This window comes from Poecilia formosa, unplaced genomic scaffold, assembly GCF_000485575.1.
Source record: "Poecilia formosa unplaced genomic scaffold, Poecilia_formosa-5.1.2 Scaffold5, whole genome shotgun sequence".
In the NCBI taxonomy this organism is placed as follows: domain Eukaryota; kingdom Metazoa; phylum Chordata; class Actinopteri; order Cyprinodontiformes; family Poeciliidae; genus Poecilia; species Poecilia formosa.
The window spans coordinates 3,553,481-3,577,602 of NW_006799944.1; the positions used below are offsets into that span (position 1 = coordinate 3,553,481).

General features: G+C 40.6%; 2 protein-coding genes across 4 annotated transcripts in view; both read right to left on the minus strand.

Moving 5' to 3' along the window:
• Positions 1-1,171: 1,171 nt before the first annotated feature.
• On the minus strand, positions 1,172-16,404 carry rab11fip1a (RAB11 family interacting protein 1 (class I) a). Of its 3 annotated transcripts, none has more exons than XM_007563705.1 (6): positions 15,650-16,404; positions 8,182-8,618; positions 7,128-8,049; positions 3,971-5,464; positions 3,271-3,373; positions 1,172-2,351 (listed from the first exon to the last, which is right to left on the minus strand). In XM_007563705.1, the coding sequence occupies exons 1-6, from the start codon at positions 15,997-15,999 to the stop codon at positions 2,148-2,150; spliced, it is 3,510 nt and encodes a 1,169-aa protein (XP_007563767.1). In that variant the 5' UTR covers positions 16,000-16,404; the 3' UTR covers positions 1,172-2,147. The 3 variants fall into 3 exon arrangements, with proteins under 3 accessions (XP_007563767.1, XP_007563759.1, XP_007563772.1); XM_007563697.1 differs by having other exon boundaries at positions 3,971-5,647; XM_007563710.2 differs by lacking the exon at positions 3,971-5,464 and having other exon boundaries at positions 15,650-16,397.
• Positions 16,405-18,926: 2,522 nt separating this feature from the next.
• adgra2 (adhesion G protein-coupled receptor A2) overlaps positions 18,927-24,122 on the minus strand; it is a 50,917-nt gene continuing 45,721 nt past the window's right edge. The window contains exons 12-19 of the mRNA XM_007563728.2: positions 23,717-23,917; positions 23,412-23,601; positions 22,741-22,949; positions 22,525-22,652; positions 22,317-22,440; positions 22,086-22,234; positions 20,853-20,942; positions 18,927-20,708 (exon numbers count right to left, since the gene is read on the minus strand). Coding sequence (XP_007563790.1) covers positions 19,292-20,708; positions 20,853-20,942; positions 22,086-22,234; positions 22,317-22,440; positions 22,525-22,652; positions 22,741-22,949; positions 23,412-23,601; positions 23,717-23,917 — 2,508 coding nt within the window. The 3' untranslated portion in view covers positions 18,927-19,291. The remainder of the gene's footprint in view (positions 20,709-20,852; positions 20,943-22,085; positions 22,235-22,316; positions 22,441-22,524; positions 22,653-22,740; positions 22,950-23,411; positions 23,602-23,716; positions 23,918-24,122) is intronic.

A 24,122-nucleotide genomic window follows, 5' to 3' on the forward strand; every position in this document is an offset into this window, starting at 1 on the left:
GCAGATGAGCAACGTTTCACATATTATAAAAAACATAAATTTTAGTAACACATTTGTTACTGGATGTTTCAACATTACAGGCTTGTACCATGAGTTGTGAATATTTTCAGCTTTTGTTCACCTTCAGTGAGCTGTGAGCACATCAGCTCCGATGCCTGTCTGATACTTCAGCTTATTCTAACAGTTTCTTGATTTCTGAGCGTCAAGAAGTGGGAGTTTTTCTCCTGTCTTTCCTTTACTGCTAATTAGATCGATGACATGAAAGGCCTTCTTCCTTTTTGCTTGTCTAAACCGTGGCTGAAAGGTTCTTTTTTTTTTTTTTACAATAATGACCTACAAGTAAACATGAAAAAGTAATGATTAAAGTACCGGCATTCCTTCCTTAAAAAAAGTGTTTTCAACATGAAAGTTTTCAAAAGTTGTGTGTTGCCAAGTAGCTTCTATTTCATAAGCGTTTGTTTTATATATAAGACACTTTCTTATATACATAGGTATATAAGAATATATATATATATATATATATATATATATAAATATTTCTCCTACTCCACCTATAAGTGGAGTATGAGAAAGAGGCATGTGCTTGGAAATTGCTTTGCTGAAGTTTGGTCCAAATAATATCAATCTTTGAAGGCAAATTTTAGACTGGTACCACTGGTGATTTTTTTTTTCTTTTAATACCTTTACATACATTTCTGGAGTTCCTCTTTCAACCTGAACATTTGAAACATTATTTATCGTTGTTGACCATCTGCACCTTGCAGGATGTAACGGTTTAATCTCTTCTTAGACAAGTCAACTTTTATCCATTTTTCACTATCATTTTCATACCCAGATGAGAAGAGGATTTAAAAAGAAAAAAAAAAAACTTGGATTGTTTGATTTAGTAGAAGCTATTGCAATAGGTCATATTGCATGTTTCCATGGAAACACCTTGGATCCATATATTTTTGGTTATGACAACAGGCAGCATTCTTTCCTTCTTAGTGCAATTCAAAACTGGCGCAGGTGGGAGAACCCAGCACCTTGCTTTGAAACCAATTAAAGACTGTAGCTGTAAATGACACAAGCCTTTTGTTTCGGTACCAAATTCCATATTGTAGTTTCTTTAGACCAAATATAAAATAGATCTTCTTGATACTATCGAACAGAAAACATCTCAGACAAACAATCTGGTAATACTCGAGTGTCTTTATTCCAAATAAAGAAAAATTACAGATTTTTATGTACCAATATGTTGGATAAATACTTCACCAAGCTATGCATTCCAGAGATGAAAAGGAGATGTTTTCCATCTAATCTTTGGAAATAAAGGCTTGAAGGCAGTCGTCTACCTACTGTGTGTAAATATTTCTGCAAAGGCTTTCATTAGTTTGACATAGGCAAGGTTGCATTAGTGTCGTCTCTGGTTAACATTAAATACGTATAGGAAGACAATCACAGTGATCAATACATTTATCAATTATAGAAAGACAGGTTTCGGTACTATTGCTTTTTCATATCCTAAACTGTGTATACGCTGCTTAAAAACAAAATCATATAACACACATTATGAAGTAGCTGCTTGCTTTCAGCCACCAGGTTTCCTAAATAACAGCTCCCTGTAGCAACAAAGGGCACAAAATCCCTGAAAAGACTGAAAGGACCGTGTGATATTCCACAGTGTTCGCTACACAATGATGGATGTTGTCAACAGGTTACAAAACAGATGCTTTCAAAAATAATAATAAAAAAAATATAGAATATAATAATTAAGACTTCAGCATTGGGAGGAAAGCTGAAGTGAGTGAAAAGCGATGGGTTTGGGATGAATCATCAGGAAGCAGTAAATTACACAAAGCACCAGAGTAAAAAGATCAAAGAGGTAAAGGCCTTTGACTATACTATATAAAGTTCATTAGGTGTGGTTTTAAAACAACCCAAACAAACGGCAGTACCTTAGAGTTAAATATTGTCTTTTATGTCAATTATAAAGCTTTGTTGCTTGTTAGTGATGCTAAAATCCTCCGAAAACGTTTCCCCTCTAAAACTAATAAAAGTGCATATATTTAAAAGACAGTCATAGTGTATCTACCTCTCTGAACGACGACAGTACAAACACATTTCTGAAACATAAAGAGTTCGTAAGCCAGGCTCGCTCTGATCCCTCACACTGGCTTGGCAATGTTGAGCGCCTGCAAGATGGTGGGCTTCTCCTCTATGACCCGGACCAGCAGGTTGTCGATGTACTCCTCCAGCTCTGTGATCTTGGCGGCTTTCTTGGACAGGTCAGTCTGCTGTTTGACCACCAGCTTGACCAGCTCCTCGGTTGTCAGCTCGCTGTAAGGCCCGCTCCCCACCGACTCTTCCAACTGACGGAGACAAAGACAGGGACATCATTTGATTTGACTGCTGGAGAAAAATGCTTGAATACATATTACAAGAGACGGGTTTACATTTACAACCTGTCACAGTGAGAAAAAAAAAAAAAAATGTTTGCTACATCATTTCTCGACATGAATTTTCTTAGGCCTTTCAGTGACATGCAGTGCCTTGCAAAAACATTAATTCTTTCACACTATAATAATTTGTGTAGTTGACTGGGATTTCAAGTGATACAGAAACCCAATATAGTGCATAATTGTTGAGCAGAATGATGCGTTTTCAAAATGTTTCACAAATACAAATTTGAAAGTGAGGCAGTGGCGGTTTTTGTCTTTTTAGGCAGAAACCTAAAAAGAAGAATTTAACTTTCTGTTTTTTGTAGAATGGATGACAAAAAAGACTTTTGTTGTGTGAATAAATGCACCAGTGGAGGATAAACCTGAACAAACTGACCTCATAGACATGAGAAAATTTCCCTGGTAAGAAAAAAATCTGTAATAAATTAATTTAAGCGGTTTAAACCAAAATTCTTACGACAGGATTTTGACGGGGATAACATTACATGACATTATATAAAGCTCAAAAAGTACATTTTACATGATGCTGCCCCTTTAACAAAATATGTTGCAATAAATACCTTCCCAAAATTACTGAATAATTCATTTGTATTTTAATATCAACTCCAAACACATAACTCCAACATCATAAGTAGTAGTTGTTGTAATTAAAAATATGCTCCTCCAAAATAGATAAAGGCATTAAATCCTGAGTTGTTAATGGACATTTGAAATCGTAAATTAACAGAAAAACAAACTACATATTTGCACTCAAAGGTGTTGAAAATTTTTGAGTTTTTTTTTTTTACATTTTTCCCCTCCATCTGAAACATGTGTTGTTATGGTTTACCTTAATTTTTCCAGCGGTGGTGTCCCAAACTCTGTTCTCTTTTACAGCAGAGGAGCTGGTGGATTGGTTCTCAGCTGAATTCAAGGGCTTCACTGGATGTGGCCTGTTGAAGAAAAAAAAAAGTTTAGGTTACTATAAAGTCCACATAGGAGGTAAAGTGGGTAGTAAACTGGTGTTCAATATGTTAACAATAGATTCTAAGCAGATGTTAAAACCAATTAATGTAAAATTAAAGATCACATATTATGCTTTGGGGGTTTCTAAAGCATTATTGTTGTTAGTCTGTTTTTCCGTGACTTGGACACATTTCTACCAAAGAGCTGCCTCAGTGCTGGAGCAAGAAGAAGAGACGTTAAAGATCAGAAGCTAAAAGAGTGTTTCGCAAGTAGAAAACAAAAGTTTAAATGGACCCTTAGCCGTTCCCAAATGAAACTCTAATCTCTAAGTAAGGATCATAAGGACTCCTGAAGAATCATCCACCATAAAGTGATTCCAGACCAAAAAAAAAAGGGAAACAAATAAATAAATCAGAATGAGGACAGTTTCCAAGAGCCAGAGTCAACAGCGACACCCAAGATCCATATGAAAAACCTCGCCTCCTGCCTCTGAACGCACCATGATGGAAACAGTTTGATCACAACTGAATCAGAACAAAAAATTCCCCAAATACAAACTCAGGAATCGGCCTGTTCGATCTCACCTGCGTGGACTCAATCCTTGTCCACTACTGACAGGCTGAGCTTCAGAGGGGGACACCCATGCTTTCAAAAGCGGTTTTCCCCCCGACATATTTTCTGCCTGTGTTGCTGGATCCTCCAAAAGAACAGAGAGGGGCTGCGAGGAAGGAAAAGCTGAAGTTGCAGCAAAAGGTTCAGCTAGTGATTGATCCTCCTCCCAATGCATTTCAGGCTGTGGTGGGACAGATGCATTGGAGAGACCTCTTCCAGAGACCACCTGATTGGCTGTGGGTAAGGCTGTCGCCTCTTCAGGTCCCGGTTCTTGCTTTGGCATAAAAACGCTCTCGGAGCGAATTGAGGATGGGAGAATCCTTCTTCTCGATGAATTTCTCCTTTGGAAGGCGGGACTGCCCGGGTTTGATTGCTCATCCTTTTTTCTGCTCTCACCTTGTTTGACTGAATCAAAGCCATTTACATCAGCAGATGGTTTGTCCTGATTTAAGGTGTTATCAGAATTACCTGGCATCCCTCCTGTTTTGTCAGGTTTCTGTTCTCTCGGCACGTTGCCTGAAAAAATATCTGCTTCCTGTTCATGCTTCAGCTGTGCCATTGTGTCCTGAGATAGGCGTTCAGAGCTGGAAAACTGATTAGTCTGTGCAATGTTCTCCTTTTCCTTCTTGTTCAAGCCGCTCATGTTTAAACTGGACAATGCTTGGATGTTCGCCTTCGCAGCAGGCTCCTCTTCGTTTGCAGGCTTCGCGCCACTAGCCCTTTGTCTTGGTTTAGCTGTTGGTGCTTCTTTGTTCGAGGCGACTTTTCTTTGATCATCTGTTGGGGTTGTATCAGAAGCAGCCAATCGACTGGGTGTAGGCGTAGCCGCAGCTGAGGAATACGGCTCTTTCCTTTCTCCGTCTTTTGACTTTCCGGTGCTTGTGGAAGACGCTTTTACAGATAATGGGACCGCAGGTGAGCTGGACCTCAGGAGAGATTGAGGAGTGATCTTCTGACCGTGTCTCTGACTGGAGTCCACCACTGCAGGAGGGACCTGAGAGGCCATGTGCTTAGGCGGAGCAGGGGCTGCCACCTTTTTTGTTGACACAGGTCTGGTCTCCTGATGTTTCTTGATAGCAGGAGTCTCCTGCGTTACTTGCAACCGAGGTCTTTGTTCCTCTACTGGTCCATCTACGCTCATCTCGGGACCCATAAGTTCAGGTGCATCCTCTCTATGCTTCAGACTGAACTCGGAGACCAGGTGGTCCCATTGAGTTTGGCCTTTCACACCGTGTCTCTTCTGGGGAAAGAGCATGTTGTAATCCGGAGGAGGCCGAGAAACCTTCATTTGCTGTGATCCATCATCGTCCACATACGCAGGGTTCTTGAACTCTCTGACATGAACCTGATTTTCTTCAGGCTGGGTTCTCTGTGCAGGATATGAGGGTGGTAGGGCTGATCTTTTCCTGTGATCCGCCATGGGGGGTGAAGATCCTTTGTGTCCGACAAAGGATAAATCTTCTGTGCTGCCGTGAGGAGAACCAGATGGGCTTACGTTAGGTGGAGCCAACGATGAGTCCAAGCTGGAGAAGGTATCGGGGGAATCTGGTGGAATGCTAGAGAGGGTAGACTCAAATTGGGCTGGGGAAGGACATGGCTGACTGGGGCTTTGGTAGTCAGCTGGTTCAGACTCCAAAATCTGAGGCAATCTGCCAGGGAGTGAAAACAAAGGCCTACAAGTCAGTGTGACCAAAGTCACTTTTAGCAACGCACAACCCGCCACCAGTTAAACCAGCGCATCACACGTCATATTTTAAGAAAGGGCTTTATAACTTTGACAAAGAAAGTATAGAGATGCACTAATCAATTCTCAAGATTGACATGGAATAGTAATAACCAGGTCAAATACTGAAAAAAAAAAAAAAAATCTGACATCTCCCCCTGTTCACAAGAAAGACATCAAGTCAAGATCTGTGGCACTTTGTGGTCTTTACTACCATCTACGAACAAAAATTACTTTCAGGTGGGATTTTTTTTTTTGAGGTTACAAAAATCCCATAAAAGTTGGATACATATTAAATCCTAACTGTGGATATCCTCTAATTTTCTCTTGAACTCAAACTACTACTTCTATTAGTGAACATGCATCTTAGTTTTTTTATCTCTTATGTTACATTTAAATTTGAAAAAAATAATAAAAAAAAATCAATAAAAACTATGATAAGGGTGTCATATTTCAAAGAAAAGTATTTAGTATTGGCTGGGAAAAGAGTAATTGGTGCATCCCTAATCAAAGCAGTGCTTCCCCTCCTAAAATAAAATAAAAAACAAATAATTAGCACTCCACTGTTGACCATTAAGGCCAACCACTAGACAATCACGTTTCTATTTTTAGCTGCTGCTCAGTCAGGACTGTACAGTACACCGAGATCGTCACATATGATATACAATAAGCAAAACAGCAGGCTTGACGAAATGTGAAGAAACTGAATGACGTTAAATATGACCTTGAAACGACACAACCTTGCCCTGTCTACAAACTGTAACCGCTTAAACCTCTTAGAAATCAAGTCTGAGTGTAAAACAAAAAGGGGAACAACAAAAACAGTCTTACCATTTTGACCAAAAAGCCTCCAGATCAGTCCAAAAGACAAGCAAAGAGACAAAAAAAGAAAAGCTAAAAATCAGCCGCAGTCTAGAGTTGCACAAAGAGAGAGATAGACGCCACGGCTTAGTGACTGCTTATGAGCTCTGGTCAGTCCACAACCTGCTCAGCAGCATCTTTCCTAACAGTCACGCCTACATTCAATGGCGAGACAAAACTAGTTTAACAGGTCTGTCAACCACTGGCTGGGACTGTGAGCTGAGATAATGCAATTCTGCCAAAAAGGCAGAGTCACAGTGAATATCAACAGGATGAAAACTTGTGCAATGCCCCAGTTTCAGTGTTTTGCAGGGAAGAGGAAGAGTGCAAGAGTTTTTGATTATATGTTTATGTGAATATTGCTCCAGTATGTGTTTCCGTTTATGCAGTGCACTGCTTAAAAAAAACAAAAACAAAAGTATATGGTAGGGTATTTACATTTCAGTCAAGCAGGACTACCCGGAAAGGACAGCTCAGGGTCACAAGGTTGCAGTGAATGGAATGACATAACTGGTGCAGTTTGGTGTAAACAGTGCAACACCTACCTGGGTTTGACTGCAGACACTTTGGCAGTACGGTTGAGGAAGAGCGTGGCAGAAGGCGCTTGCTGGTTGCGGCCGAATTTCTGGGGGTCAGACGGACTTTCGTTGCTGACAGGTGGAGGATCTGAGTGGAGGGGGATGTTGTCGAATGGATTAGTGGAGTGGTGGGAGACGGGGAGGTCAGGGCTCTTGGACTCTGCTGCTGCAGGAGGCTGCTCGTCTTTGCTTTGCTGCTGCACCTCATCCTTCTTGTCTTCCTTCTTTCTGATCATCCCGAACAGAGATGACAGCCTTTCACTCATGGAGGCCTCTTCCTGGCGTTTCTGCTCTTCTGCTTTACGGCGCTCCTCCTCAAGCTTCTGGTTCTCAGCTGCTTCCAGCCTCTTGCGCTCTTCTTCATTCCTCTTCTCCTCCTCTTCCTGTTTTCTCCTCTTTGCTTCATCCTCTAGATAGCGCCTTCTCCTCTCCTGCTCTTCCTGCTGCCTGCGCTGCTCTTCCTCCTGCAGTCTCTTGGCCTCTGCCCTGTATTTCTCCTCTTCCTCCAACCTCTTGGCCTCTGCGATGCGCTTTTCCTCAGCCTGCCTTCTATTCTCCTCCTCTTGATGGCGCTGTTGCTCCAGCAGTTCTTTATCTGCAGAATCGTGACTGTATGAAGGCACGGCTACACTTTTACTGACGTCTGCAGAGACAGAGGTGTGTTTGTGGACGTCCTCCACAGAACCCAGGCCTGAGCTGTTCAGACTGACAGTAGATCCGGTTTTAGCTTCGGCCTCCTCTGCGTACACGTGGCTGCCGTTGATGCACAGGTTGTTCTGCTCGCTGTTGCTGTGCTTGGAGCGGCCCAGTAAGGAGAACGCACCCACAGAAACCTTGCTGTCAGAGCTTCCTGTTCGCTTGTGCCCCAGGAGTTTGAATTTCTTTTTTCCTGCAGGAGGAAGGGAAGTGTGAGGTCATTGTTGAGATGCAAAACACCACATTTAAATAGCACTGCACAGCAGAAGGAAGCCAGAAATGTCAACACAAACGGAGCACGCAGCATGCAGGGAGGTCAAATTACCTTCAGAGGGATCCACATTGAGGCCAGACGAGCGGCTTCCAGAGAGCGATGAGTTCTTTTCAGGGAGCGTCCCGAGTGTGGACAACGACTGGGAGATGTTACGCTGCAAGTTTGATTTGGAGGCGAAGGGATTCTTGATTTTTGACTTCTTCTTTACACTGGGAGACTGATTCAGCGACTGCGCATCGGCTTCCCCCTCACTGTCTGTGAGCACTTGGCTGACAGGGGGGACGATAGCTGAGATGGAGTCTGATGCACCCTCCTTCTTTTTTCCCTTGACTTTGTCCTTCAGCTTAGAGATGCGAGAGCGCGGCTTGTCCTGCATCGAAAGGTCGAACATGCTGGCCGACATGTTGTTTCTCATGAACTGGATATCTAGGAGCACCTCCCCTCGCACCTTGTCCTCCTTTCCAGTCTTGTCCACCAGTTTGTACCAGCTGTGATAAGAGCAGAACGTGACACATGAAATGACACCATTTTGTTTTATGACAAACGTCTTCAAACGAGCTTTAATATGCACAGGTTACCCCCCCTGCAGGAAACTGTCGCCTTAATATGACACCGCAAATCAAAATGTGGCCTGAGATATTTATTAATAAAGTCTGCTTTAGATGTTAACGTTGAATCAGTGCATACAGCTAATTTGTACAGAATACAGGAGAAATAATACTAGCTGAACATTTTTGGGATTAATTTTTGTATGCGACTAAGAAAAATAAATAAATAAATAAACATTTCAAGAAACATATTTTCCAATAAGCAAAGTGGACATGAAATCTAAAATGTGACCATTTTTACCAACATGAACTCTGTTTCTCCATTCAAAATGCCCTAGGCTGATTTCAGGTCTAATCAAAACAACTCCATCCCACGCAGGGCGCTCCCAAGGTCTGAAAACGTAAGAAGCTTATGACCTCATCAGCTGAAACGCTGAGAAAAAGGATTCGCTTGAATGCCTGTTAATTAAGAGATCCAGCAAGCTTTGAAATAAGTCATAATTAGTAATTGCTGGCTACCTTAGTTTGTCTTCTAATTTATATATATAATCTTTGATGTTTTTAATATAGAAGTTCTACACAAACCTTAATCCTGGTAGAAAAAAAAATAGAGAAAACTTTAAGAAGCCATTTTGTAAGAATTGTTCAGCACAAGCCTTTTTTTATCAAAACTACTCAAACCTAAAATAACATTTATTGAGACATAGAGAGTTGTTGTAAAGGTTAAAATTGAATTTTTTTTTAATGTTTTGTGACTAACAGCAGAAGAGCTCAGTGACGGTGTGTTTACTTAAGCCCGTCACTTCTGCTTTTCAGATTTCTCTGTTTGCACCCTGAAATATTTTGACATATTAATTTGCTGCGTTTCTTCAAGGTTCTTGTCAACGTGTCAGTTTGTTCACTACAAACACATTTTAACAAACAACAGCTGCACGGTTTTCTTTCTTAGTTTTCTCTTGCTTTCACAACTTTATTTTTTTTTTTTGCAAAATATTAATACATTAACGCCCTAGTTATTAAAATAAATTACTTTTGGAAAAATGAGACCAAATGAATGCTGAAAATATCGGCACAACAGCCTCAAAACAATTGCCAAACTCAGGGTGGGGTAAGAATTTGGAGCAGCTACATGACCCGAGCGCCTCGCAGGCATGAAGCTGATTAGAAACCCCATACTCCAACCATCGGGTTCTGTAATGAAATAAGGAGAAAATGATCCAGCCATGGACAGAGGCTTAAAAAAAATCAAAGTATTAAAGGAACTATCAAAATTTGATCCTTAAGACACATGAAATGTTGTGGAAAGACGCCCAGGAGAACTTTGCTTGACAAAATGCCAGCGAACACAATCAGCTGAAGGCATGCTGTAGAGACAAGAGAACCCAAATTCCTCACTGATGAGAGCAGAAAGGTCACCCCAACCTGAAATACTTAAAGATAGCGCTCTTAAACTAGCTTTGCAAGAGTTTCAAGGTTGCTTTGTTTTTGTTTTTTTTGTTTTGTTTTTTTTTGTTTGTTTTTTCCTCCACATGCACACCGTCTCTGTATTTTGATCTATAATTTGTAAATAACACTGTGGGATCAGATAATATGTATATAATCTCATGTTCTGAAATATGAATCTCAAATGACTTAAATGTTTAATTTTAACTACAAAAAGGGTTTTCAGACAGACCTGAAATGTAAGCAAGACGATGCACATGTCCATTTCAGGTGAATACAAGTTAGGTTAGATGAACAAAATAAAATGTTTAGTTTTGTTTGGGGATATGTTCAAATGGAAATAGTCATTAATGGCATTAAGATACATAGCAAAGATAGAATCTAACAAGCTTGTTTTTAAACCAGAGAAATTAGAATAGAGTGCATCTTATTAATTTGTGCCAAAATTAAACTTTTTTTTACTGTGAATAGAACAGATACTGCCAACCTTACAGGTCATGTATGTAAGCAATGCAGTCAGGCTGTTATACATGTATACATTGTTGGACAATTGTGGAGTAATTTATTGTTAGTGGGGAAAAAAGTTTAAGATAAGAATTGTGATTTATGATGATGATAAACCCAAATTAAACCTGAAACTCCAATAACATGGTTGGGAGTTTTAGTTTCATTCCCGCACCCACTTTTAGCGTCATAACATCAATAAATGACAATATATTTGAAAATATGATTAAATGGAATTACTGCACAATGTTTCTTTGCAAAACTTTACTCCTTAATGCATCCAATGTACCAAGCTGATGCTTCACCAAAATAAAATGTTATCTTATTGAATTTAAGGGAATGTTTGTTACTTTTAAAGTGACTACGGTTCACATGTTTTGTTAGTGACAAGGTCTGTATTTTATGCTTCCTGGCAACAATAATGCAAGTAGAGTTGGGAATCTACCATGTTAAATTACAGTTATTGCAAACAAAGATCACAGAGATCTAAAACGATGCAAGTAAACACGCAGAGACCAAACATTAAGGGTGATAATTTGAAAGCAAACTGAAGTTTGATCCAGCTTATCGATTTTTAGCAATGTTTGGCAAAATGACTTCTTCATTAAAAAAAACAAAACAAAACAAAAAAAACAAAACAAGAATGAACATAAATTGTTGTTGTGGCTGTGATTTTGGATAATAACTTTCTTGTGGGGATTTGTGCAGCTTCGTGGGTAATCTGTGTGAACCGACCTTTGAGCTGGCTTTCGTGAAGAGTGAACTTGGACAATACATTTCCTGTACAAAAATCTCACAAAGCTGGATTCCTTCTAATAACTTCCACTTCAAATACTCCATGAATGAAATTAAACAACTGTCTTAACGGATTGGCATGATCAAGCTTTGCACAGTTTGTTCCAGGTGCTTTCGCGATGCTAGAATGGGTGCAAACAAAGCTGGACAATTGCAGCATTGTTCAGGCACCCCCAGTGCACACCCCAGTCTTTTTGTTGCGCAGCATCACCACTTATTGTCTGTAAGGGCAGGTAAGAGTGTTCTGGACGGCCCTCTTTAAAATGCAAACCAAAAACAAAGTAATCAGAGGCTGGTAATTTCTGCTTTAATCACTCAAATTTGACAGTCATGGATATACCAATAGAGTGGTAAAATGGCCAATGTTTTCACTTTAATAGCTTTTCACTTTGAAGGTAGACTCCTACAGCTCTCCGACTTTAAAGTACAAATTCATGAATCAATGTTTTTCTTAATCAAATTCCTGAATGTGCCAATCTTATCCATATATTATTTGAGGAGATTAAGAGGTCTGCTTAAGACATGAATCAGTGCATAAAGGCCTGTCTGGAATCAACAAGTTAGTTATCAGCAGTGCATGTGGGATTGCTTCACCGAGTTTTCCTGTCGTAGCACACATCGAGACAGCCGCTTGTGGGAATAACAGCCAGGAAACAAGTTTGGGAGTGAACCAACATTCCTCACGCACTTTCAAGCCTGCAGAGGGGATCTGTACGGCATATGCAGTAATATGAATTACAAAGAGTCTAATTCAAATATTTCACATCCTCCCTAAACTGAAACGGCTGAGTCAAACGATCCCTAATGAACCACAAGTAGAGGCCAATAACACTCTCCCAAGTCAGGCGAGAAATGGTTTGTTGCTGTTGTTCATAGCAATTACAGGAGGGCGGGCATCAAAAGCAAAGACGTTGATATGGTTATTAAAGGCATGTCAGGGTGTTTTCAAGTTCTGTTTGTTTGCATATAATAGAGCTTTAACCCTGACGTTAGGTGCTTACTGGTCCTGCTGGACAGGTTTCCTCTGTTAACTGCTAAAAGCACTTCTGTTTTAAAGGTAATGATTAACCTGAGACTGAGGAGGAACAAGCTGATCAAAAGGAGGCTCACAAAAAAGATAGAAAATCTGGCCAATACTGTGTCTTTACTGTCAAAATTCACTAATATTCAATTGTCAGGAGAAGCTTTCATAATAAATGAAAATAATTTAAAGGGCACTGCAAGAAAGAAGTGTTCAGCTTCGATTAAGTTCAGTGTTACTGCTGGGTGAGTTTGTTGGCTTTGGTCATACGTCAAGACAAGAAACTTTGAATGTAATTGCTATGCTCTGCGTTTACACAAAAACAGAGGCTCAAGTGTCTGGACACCCGACACTAGGCAACCGAGTCTGCAAGACCTGTAACTTCCTCCATGACGACCTCAGTGTACTGGTATCTAGGAAAAACATCCCAAGGCACTTTGCAATGAATTATCAGCACCGAAGAATTTGGGTCAATCAAATTCACCCACCACCTCATTAATGTACCTGCATCTGTCCAGTGGTGGGGCCTATTTTCCATCTTTTGCCTTCTCGCTGAGATGTTGAGATAAACGGTGGGTTTTGGGCAACGTTTTATAAAATACTGATGCTCCATTTTATCAGTCAGTCACTGAAATTACTCATAAGTCACACATTGCTCAACGGCACTGTCTTCTGAGTTTAGAAAAGAAATGTTATCAGATTATTATTATCAATAGTCATAGAGGTGCGCAAATCAGGTTTGATCTGAGATTCTTGTTTTCTGCCAGTATTTCATCCGATAGCTGAAGATTATTTTAAATGACTAAAAGAAAAAAAAGAAGAAAAAAAGGAAAGGAAAATTGATGAGTTTCACAGACAAATCCCACAGAAAAAAATAATAATTTGTATTTATCTTAGAGTTTTGGCTTTGAGCCAAATGTTTTGAGTATATGGCTCAAAGTAGTTTAAACTCACAAATACTGATGCATTTGTCAAGAAAAATGGTGGACATTCTTAATTTGAATGTATGTATTGATAGAGGAAAAAAATAAATCTGATTGGTCAGTATTTGAATTATTGATCTCCGATTGGTGCCAAACTTGTTTAAGTTAGCCGATTGGTGCATCACCACAACATTTAATTGTTTAATTACATTAAAGTTGACAAAAATGTATGTCTAAGTGTTACGATTCTAAAGAAGATTGCATTTGAGAGGTCAGATATCAAACACAACCTGAAATTAGTATCGACAAGCAAAAACCTAATCAGTGAAATCACAAGATAACCAAAGATGTCAACCTATGCTTTATAAATATGTTTAGAAGGATAAATATATACATTTTTTATATATATTCTAAAGATATTTACTACAGAAATGCATATGGCATCCTGAAAGAAAAGAATTCCTACTTGCAGCAACAAACTGTTAAAAATAGAGTCAACAACATTTCTCAAACAACCTCTGCATAAGAAGAACAGAAAAGAAAAGACTCCCTTTCAGGTATAAAACAAAGACTTCAATGTCACACACCGTCTCAGCACAACAGGGAGGAAGGACAGTAATCCAACACCACACACTTCAAGGAAAAAGCAGAGCATCCAATTCCTGTCTGCACACTAAACCTTGTGGGAGTCTGAGTGAGCAATGTGGGTAGAGAGAACGAAGGAGAAGGAAATGGCAAGATCTGAACTTCGACACTGAGCTATAAAAACAACCTCAGCAAACATTAGACATCATAACCAATGAGGTCATTTCAGAGCAATATCAAGAGATCTCCTGACTGTGTGGTTACAAAAAAAAAAACTTACAGTCTCAACTCAGTTTATCCAAAAGGTAATTTTAAAAATAAAGGCAAATTATGAAAACACATCAAGAGTGACGTAAACACGGAGTCCAACTTAGGCTTCTTTTATCTGTACGTTTTCTAACAAAAGAGGGTGTAAGCTTTCCAATTCAGCAATCAGGAAGTGTTATTTTTGACGGTAGCTACACTCGCACTGTACGTCAAGCCACGAATGTCATCCTGCTTTATGTAATGCACCGCTGGGTGTGGACACATGCAGTGTACGCATCTAAATGCGTATGAGTGAGATTAGCATGGTGTGAGGACGACTCCCTCATCAAGTCGGATGACTTCAGACCAATTTAGCGAGTAAAAGTTCCAGACAAATATTTGGAGCTGGTCTAATGATGACAGACAAAGCAGTGAAATGTTTTCAATGTTTTTCTAAGCTAAAATTAACAACAGGGGAGCAGATATGAGACGTTCTATTAAACTTCAACTCTGAGACATGCAGGAAAGAAGAGTTAAAACATTTTCATCCAAGAAAAAAAAAAACAACAACAACCCATAAATACATCCCTGCTTCTTTTAATTTTAATACAGTTCACACTCGCATACGGCTTACTTATTATACGCCTTCCCTATGCAGGCCTAAACCCCATCACTGGCTCAACCATGATGGAGCTGGGAGGTTTCTAAAATATTAATTCAGAAGATAAACCCTTCAGGATGGGAAAAGGACACCGCTGGCCTCAATAAACCTCAGTATCTAGGGTATTATTCTAAAGGTGCATAAAAGTTCAACCCAGATCAGGTTCCTCTTTAAACAAAAAAACAAAAACTGGTTTCAGTGGAGCTTGTTGATAAACTACAAAGGATATTTTAATAAAAAGCACTAAAGTCATCTTTAGAAGAGCTGTCTCACAAAATAAAATGACTAGTAATTAAAGTTAGTTTTAAATGATCATCTCTTGTTTAATTTATTTAACATTTTAATATTTACATGTTAATTTCATTTGATATTTATTCTATATGTTTATTTACTGTATAGTGCAATTATTTCAGATTTAAAGTTATTTTAATGGGACATTTTCTGAGTTTTTTTTTTTTAACAATTTAAATATTAGGTTTAGAATGAAAGTTATTGTTGTTGCTTTTGGAAACATTTGTTTCCAAATGTTATGAAATTTGGAAATAAATTTATTCTGATGGGTCTTTTTTTGTAAAATGTAAAGTTTTAGTGTACTAAAGTTACTTTGGTTGGTCATTTTTTCCCCCTTGTAAAGTACAACTGTTAAAGTAACAAAGTTTAGTTTTAAAGATGAGAAGGTAGCTGTGTATCTGCGTGTTTAGGATTAATCTTATTAACCATAATCAAAACTGGACTTAAGCCAATAATAAAATGTTTGACCCAATTTGAAGAAAACGTCTCTGAAGCCACTTACTCTGTCTTCTTGCGGGACTTATTTGCATGATGATCCAGCAGGTTGACCACGGCCTGGCCCAGGAACTTGTCCAGTCCCACCTGGGCACGGTGCATGACTATAATGTACAGCGTACAGCGCTCGGCGTTTCCCGGGTGGAAGAGCGGCAGGTCAAACGATGCCTCCTCTTTCCACACCGGAGCGACACATTTCTCCGCCACCGAAGTGGAGAACTTGTCTTTGGCCACCTGGATGATGGCGTAGGCGTCGTTGGTGCCATTCTTGCCCTTGGTCCGCAGGTTCCGAGCCTGATGCACCGTTACCACAACACTCGTTGGGAACAACTGCTGGCTCTGGTCGAGCAGAGACATCTCTAAAAGTCCGTCAAGTTTGACCAAAAGTTGACTCGAGTTGTTTAGTAACAATAACTTAAAACGTTTAAGTGCTGGCCAACCTTATTGTGAACTTTGAGTCTTCACCTTCGCCGTCCTCCGTTGTTGTTGGTGTCGATTACCTCAGCGTTTGTTCTGTTCAGGAAGCTGGGTGTCGTAATAGTCCACCTTCCTACTTCACCCTTACAGACCTGTTTATTAACTTCTGGTGAATATTGCGCCGAGTTGACAGCGTCCGCGCTGAGCTAGCCAAGATAATGCATCTTTCACTGAGTGGCTTTCTGTAGAGAGACTTATAAACACAACTCCCTCTTTAAAGCTCCGCCAAGTTTCACAGCTCACTTCCCTGATGCCATCAGTCCCCACCCACGGGTCTGCATATGGCCCTCTGATTGGCTGAAATAAGTGTCAGTTCTTTAAAGTCTGACTATGATTGGACAGAGCAAAGTACCGTTAATTTGTTTGTCCCACTGCTATGGACAAGATAGACAATTATATGACAAACCACAGTATATTTATGCAAATTTTCATTTTAAAACACAAAACAAGTTAAACATATTTGTCTGTTTATACGTAGAAATTAAATGCCACATTTTTGGTGAGTCGGGGAGAAATTTATCTCACGCCCAGTTGTCAACATGAAAGCAAACAATCTTTTATGAAAAGAGCTTTAATGTGTGTTGGGATTATTGCGGTGTTGGAACATATAAGATTCGGAAATCGGACCCTCACTGACTGGACGCTACCAATCTCAAGTTATAATTAGGTGATGCAGAAACACCAGGTACACTGTCCACAGTGAAGATAGTTCAAACTTATCTTGGAGTGAGAGAGTGTCAACTAAAAACTCCAAAATTCTCATATCAACTTAACTAAAATTTGGAGCAGAACTCTCCTAAGCCAAGTTTCTCTAAATTAATTTTTTTGAAACACAAGACTCAGTTGCAAGAATTATTTTTAAATAACTCAAGGTGAGACTTGAAATCTGAATACACTCTACCAACCAGGCACAGTAGTGTAGGATCATGCTGAGGCTCTGCTTTGCTAGTGCATTACAAAAAGAAAAGGAAGTAGGAAAGATCTAATACATGGACACAATTGTGAGCTCCAGCAGGACAATAAAACAAACTGGTTAAAAGTCAGATCTGTACCACAAAAAAAAGAGGAAACTTAAAGGAGTTCCACTATTTCTGATTAAAAAGAGTAATAGAATTTTGTCAGGACCTTGTTGATGGTTAGAAAAAGTGTACTCTATGCAACTTGCCAGAGGACATTTGTTCTACTGCACATGTAATTATTATGTCTAAAATTCACCTCGAATGTATAATTTTGTCTCTCTATGGATTAGAGAAAATCGACAATATATTTAAATGTGCAAACTCAATTCTTGCTTTTAAAATCAATTGAAAAATGTTATGCTTCAATACCAACCTTATCTTTCAATGCATTGTTAAAAGCACATAATGAATGTGATCATAGTGTTGAGCAGTGTATTGTATGCAAACTTCTGACTGGAACTTAAACTTGTTTTGAAGACAGTTAAATATTGAAGTCAATTAAATATTCATAAGGTGGCAGCGATTAAACCTACAGGACAACTTAATTCAAATAGACATGTGAGTAAAACGGATCTGTTTAGGAGTTTAAAATAGTTTGCCACGAGAGGTATGACTCACAGTCACATCCTGGTTTGGACTGAAGTCATTTTACCCACAAATCATTCATCACCAGGAGCATGTTGAAACAGCCAAGATTAGCAAACTGTAAGACCTTACCCATAAAACAATGGAAAATTTTACAGTGTTGTAGGCAGACATGGTTTTTCCTGTTTGGGTTATTTCCTAAACATACTAAAAATAGAAGCACGTCTGTGTTTGTTGTACATATACTTATATGGACAAGTACTTTGTGAAAACTAATTGAAAAGGACTTAGTAAAAACAAATTTATATATGTGAAATAAAGTTCGATTTTTGTGTTTGGAAAACTTTCAGTCTCAAATGTTTTGTTGCTATCAGAGCAGTGAGTCCAACATAGTTGAGAGGGGAAAAAGTCTTTGTCGAAAGTAAAAGTTGTCAATACATTTGAGAATAACTCTTTTTCCCTTCATAGAGTGGCTTGTATATTCTTGAACATTTCACATTTTGTCTTGTCACAAGCACAAACCAAAATTTAAATGCTATTTTATCTGACAGACCAACACAAATTAAATGGAAGACACATAGTCTCATTGGACATTAAATCTAGAACCCTGATCTTTTATCCTATGGATTTTTTTGTTTGTTTGTTTTTTCTTCAAATTTCCTTTCATAGATATTACCTGTGGAGGCTTGGTGAAACAAGCCAAAGTAATCATTACTAGATCAAATCATGTAGCTTTTAGCCAATCGAATTGCACTCCTTTGATCTCATGTCACACGGTAAGCTACAGTAGTTAGCATGTCTATCATGTGCAAAGGTGAATAAAATACGCCTTTGTATTTTATCCTGTTCATTCCTACAGAATAAAAAACACCCTTGTATTTTATTCAATGTGAAAAGTTCTGAGAATATTTATGACGTGGAATACCTTTGTAAGGCACTGTATATTGTTTTCTTCTCAAATCATAAATAAAGGAATGTTATCAGAAAACAGGTAACTTCAACTATTGTCAAATATCCCACACTTTTAATTCACTCTGAGATTGTACAACACCCATACACAGCTCTCTTTATGTGTGTGCACATACACACACACGCACGCACGCACACACACACGCACGCACACACACACACACACACACACACACACACACACATACACCACATACTTACACACAACCACACTGCAAACATACAAGTGCATACATGAGCACATACATTAACATAAGTGTCAAAGGTTTCCTTCAGATTAAATGCATATACATGTGCTTTGGAAACAGACGGCTTTGCACTCCATTTTATGCTATAGTTCAAATGCATAGAAAATTTACAACTAAAACAATAAAGCTTTCATGAGGCATCCAAATACAACATCAAATGCCAAATTAAAATATCTTTTACACATTCTTTTGTAAAGTGATTAAAATAAATGTGTATGCTCGAACATGTCAATAACAGAAACTGCCTTAATATTTCACATCAAACTTACAAAGCTACAGAGGCAAACGTACCAGTTTAGGGTCCTGGATGCCTTCATGATATTATATCTTAAATTATATAATTGTTAAGTGGACGTTAAAACACAACCCGGTCATTTCATTAAGGTCATGCATACAAGTTCACCCAAAATTTTATACTGTGGTTTCACTTTTCCACAAACCAGTTTTCATTCCAACAGAACTCTGGGATTGGTCCGTGCCACTCATGTCCTGCTCAAGCTCGAGCACCGAGATTTTCAGGGTGCCGTTTGGGGCAGCAGCCCCGGGCACGGTGTTGGCGACACAGTTCAAAGGATAGGAGCAGCGCTTAGTTTCTCGCTCTGCAGATGCTGCCACTTTCAAGTTGTCTCTGCTGGAGCATCGTCTTTGATTGCTGTGCATGGCCACTCTGCTGGCAGCAGAGGGCGGCAGAGGGAAGGGTTTGCGGCTCCCGCTGCTGCCCCCGTCGCTCCCCTCAGAGGGGCTGGTGGCTGCCGACTCCCCCACTCGCTTTCCGTTGGTCAGCAGGGTGGCCTGGTTCTCTGAGAGACTGTGGTGGATGCTGCCGTTCTCACTTGTGGCCTGCTTGTAAAAAGCATGCGAGGAGTTGAGGTGCTCCGAACCTGTCGGCCCTAAAGCACCAAGACTGCCCCCTCCAGCAGTCCTCAGAGCTTTCAGGCGGTAGTGACCTCTGCCCTCACCTCGATGATAATGTTGACTACTCCCTTGTTTAGTTCTGCTACTCACTTTTTTTCTCTGGGGATGTACCGGGGCTGAAGAGTTTATGGAGGGAAGGACATTGTTTGTCGGCTTTGTGATGTTGTCTGTACTGGTGCTCGTGTTGTTGCTTGTAGGGACTCTTGAAGCGTTGCTGGGATTGTCCTGTGCCACCTGCAACAGGTTTGTGAGCTTGCACGGCCCAGGTCCGACGCTGCTGATCCCGCTCGGCGTGGACGATGACCTGGCTGAGGACGAGTTGTGAGAGTCAGCGGGTGGATGGCAGTTGATGAAGAGCTGGGATCCTTGCTCCGATGTCTGCACTCCACTTACAGTGGTGCAAGTGTTTGTGTAAGTGGACATCGGATGGGAGCGACGATAACCTGGGCAGCAGCCCAGCCACGACGTCTGCACGTCACGGCGTCGAAAGCAGTGGTGCACCACCAGAAACACCCCTAAAACTGTGGCGACTATCCCATAGAGACAGCTGAACAGCAAGCTTGCGCGCCCTGTTAGCCACACTGCCATGGCTCCACAACACCAAAGAGCTGCGAACAGGAAGTGGGTGGCTACCAGTATAGAAAACTGTGTCTTCAGCGAGTACTGATCCTCTGGAGGGGCGGCTGGGGTTATAGGTCTCCCTGCTGAGTCTGTGGAGAGCAGGCTGGTGCTTCCTGCCAGTGCAGGATGGCCCTCTGTCCCAGGAGAGGACAGGGTGGTTCCTGTGCATTCTTTGGACACACGGTGCCTCAGGCGAAGCACAGTGCACAGGAAATAAATCCAGGTCACCAACACCACTAAACCAGCAGGGACAAAGAAAGATCCTAGACTTGAGCGCCAGATCAGCCAGCAGCTGAAAAAAAAGAGGAAAGGATGGTCAATGCAAAACAAGAATTTCTTTGTGTATTTAACGCTGAATAAGTCAAAGCTGCACCAAGCAAAACAAAACAAAGTCAAAAGATCACATTTCAAGAGGATAAAACAGCAATTGACATACTAAGGGCTATTGTCTCCATAGTTGTTGACGTTGACAGCTGCAGTGATTCCACAAATGATGAGAGGAACTCCATCGGCTATTAAATAGAACCTGAAAATACAAAGAGAAATGCTGTGAGCACAGTTTCTGAACTTTAATAAACCAAGATAAGATGATGTATTCCAAAATAAGCAGTGGGAACTTCGCATCAATGTTGACTCTGAAAGAGCTCTTCCCTTTTGACGTTTCATATACGTAAATGAAGATGTACATAAACAGAATCTCGTGAATCTGAAATTGTGATCTAATAAATCTTGTTCAGACAATAATAAACCAGTGTAAGTACTTTACATTTTTAATTAGATTACCACATGCAGTCCATAGTCTTTCAAAGCACTGAAATAGCCTTTCAACTCAGACTTTGTTAATAAAAGGCCTTCTTCAGCATCATTACCTAAATGATAATGCTTTCTTACAATCCTTACACTGTGGAAACAGGGGGCGCCCACCTGCCACTGAAAATTGGGAAGGTTGTTTGACACACAACTGCCATGTAATTTTTTTTTTTTCTTCACCCACTGATATAAGGGCGTCCTGCATGGGCGAAACTAGCACCACTTATTGGGACTAAGTGGTATACGTTGACCTAAAATATTGATATTGTTCATTTTTGAGTTTTTGAGCTACGCAATCCACTACACTATTACCAAACAGACAGTCAAAAGGGAAAAGGGTCAGAGCGCATGCCAGAAGTCATTGATTTATCACCTCCTGACCCATTTGGTTCTGTGGACAACAAAGGCACTGACTGGAGATCCAGTGAGGTCAGGGGCACAGTGCACAACTGCAGTTTTAAGATCACAGGCAAAGGAAAAAAAAAAAAGGGTTGGGGGAACAGAGGGAAATTGTGATGAAGACAGTGCAGTCCTTGAATCACCCAACTTCAATTTATGACAACTCCCACAGTTTCTGTTCTGTTGGTGTCACAAATTCTTCCTGCCCACATCTCTAAAATTATCCGGTCGCATGTCTTTTTCTTGCCTCACAGCTGTACTTGGTCGGTCTCCCTCCTCCCTTTCTAAATCAGAAGGACTATGGTTATCGGGCACAATGACTGCCTTTATGGGATGGCAGTTTGGGTGGTCGAGCATGGGAACTTCTCCAACTGTCTAAAGTAAAAAACCATATGGACGGCACACAATGCTGTCATGGTGCAGGAGGTGAGTACGGGATTGCGGTGGCTTGCTCACTGACCTGAGCATAGGTCGCTGAGTAGGTGGAGGGGAAGACTCTCCTTCCGTCTGCCGGGGCGTTCTCCACACGGCCTCTTTGTAAATGACCCTGGCGCTAACCCCAATCCACAGCAGTGTTGACAGAGAGGAGTAGTGAAGAGCGATGCCCACCTGTCACATACAGCAGCAGTGTGACTGGATGTGAAGCATGACGTGCAAGCAGTTAAAAATAGCACCGCGAGGTAAAACATACTGCCTGACAGACAAGAGGGTAGCTGGTTAGGCTTATGCCTCCTGCATAAATAGCCGATGTCATGGCGATGTGGAAACAGGTGTTCAGCAGAGTGTGCCAACTTTTTCTTGATATCTGTATGGAACTGTAGAAAACATACAGGAGAGAAAATTATTAGAAAGAAGCAGCAAATGGCCAGCGCTAGCAGGAAGTTCGACCAACACACTACCTGTGGTGTAGTATGTGGGTAATGATGATGGTGAAGAGGCAGAGAAGCAGCACTGCAGTGCATGCGTAGACCACAGGGTGGAGCACCCTCACAGAGACTAAGCTGGAGTTGGGGAAGGTGGGAACTTCCTGGAGAGGAATTGAAAACGAACTGGGTTAAGTTTTCATCAACAATCTGTCACAGTCCTCCTGAATTAACTGAGTGCGCTTCCTTTACCTGCAGCACCGCATAGTTGCCGAGCACAGAGCAGTGCATCAGTGAAGTGCTGCTGTCAGTGTGAACAAGCTGGCAGCCTTGCTGGCTCCAGCCTCCCAGTTTCCCTGGTTCTGTGTGGCTCCACTGGGCTGCCACTGCGTCGGTGCCCGGGGTCAAGTGGCGCAGGGATACCCAGATGTGATCAGAATAGTTCCACATGGTGCAGCCGTCTGTCACAGAGTGGGAGATATTTGTCAACATAAAACTACACAGATTTTTCTCTGTTTTTAAGTATAAAAATAGCCTTTGTCTTGACTGCAAAGAGTTCAAACAAAGGTACAGATTGCCAGAAAAAGGCAAGGGTCCGTGCACTTTTACCCAGATCTAAAGTTATTTATGTAATTTTGTTTTTGCAACAGAAGTGTTTAGGTATCGAGTCTGTAAGATGCAACAAGTGCAACATTTGATTAGTAGCACTTGGTGCAATTTGTGAGAGCTAAAAAGGAGTATGTTCAATATCTAATTATCAGATTTTTGGTATTTGACAACACAAACTTCTTGACTACTAAGTTGTTTAGTCCTTATGAGGATTAAGGATCTCATTGACTACAGATCAAAGAGAGCTTTAAGATATTTTGTCATAGCAAAATGAAAACAAATAGTTGTCTTTTTTTTGTTTTTGTTTTTATTACCAAGGCCTACAAAGATGACAGGAGTGTTGACACTTCGTCTGCGAGATTGTTCAACGGCGTTGCTTGAGTTTGGCAGTAGAGGAAAAAAGCTTCCCGTTCGGAAAGCCACAAACTGCAGCTTGCAGTCCGCAGCAGCATCCGGGGGAAACAAAGTGGCTGGAACAGTCACAGAAGCGAGGGCTACAGAATTCTGAAGAAAAGAACAAAAACAGCAGGCAGATTTTAGTAAATAAAGTCCATGATTATGGCTTCACACAAAGAGATACGTTTGGTCGCTAATGGAGCGGCAGGAGGAAAAGCCTCACCTTCAAGGGGAAGTTGGTGAGGGAGACGTTATGGGAGCCAGTGCTGCAGCGGAAATGAAGGAGTTGCTGAGGTGCAGACTCCGACGTCTCCACTCCTGGCCGTCCTGTTGGCAACTCGCGGTGGTAATATGCGGTGCAGGTTATACCGGTGAAGTGCGCGGGTCGGATCAGGTGAGCTTCCATCACGATGTTCTTAGACACCTTCAAAAATCAATTTGAATATTAGTGAAAAGAAACACTCCACAAAATGTTATATCCGTCGAAATGAGACGATTTACAACAACCACTCCATGGCTTTGTTTTATCACACGGGCAAATTAGGTCACCAAAAATAATTTAATATTTTCATGATCGTCCTACAATTTTGCCATTGCAGAAGTACAAGACATATGTGTGTCACAGAAAC

Bases quoted from the DNA above. Each gene is read 5' to 3' on its own strand.
- rab11fip1a (XM_007563697.1), bottom strand. From the start codon at position 15,999: ATGTCTCTGCTCGACCAGAGCCAGCAGTTGTTCCCAACGAGTGTTGTG. The intron at 8,050-8,181 runs GTAATTTGACCT...TTCCTCCTGCAG, and splicing joins CAATGTGGATCCCTCTGAAG to GAAAAAAGAAATTCAAACTC. The intron at 3,374-3,970 runs GTGAGATCGAAC...TTTCTTCAACAG, and splicing joins CAAGGATTGAGTCCACGCAG to GCCACATCCAGTGAAGCCCT.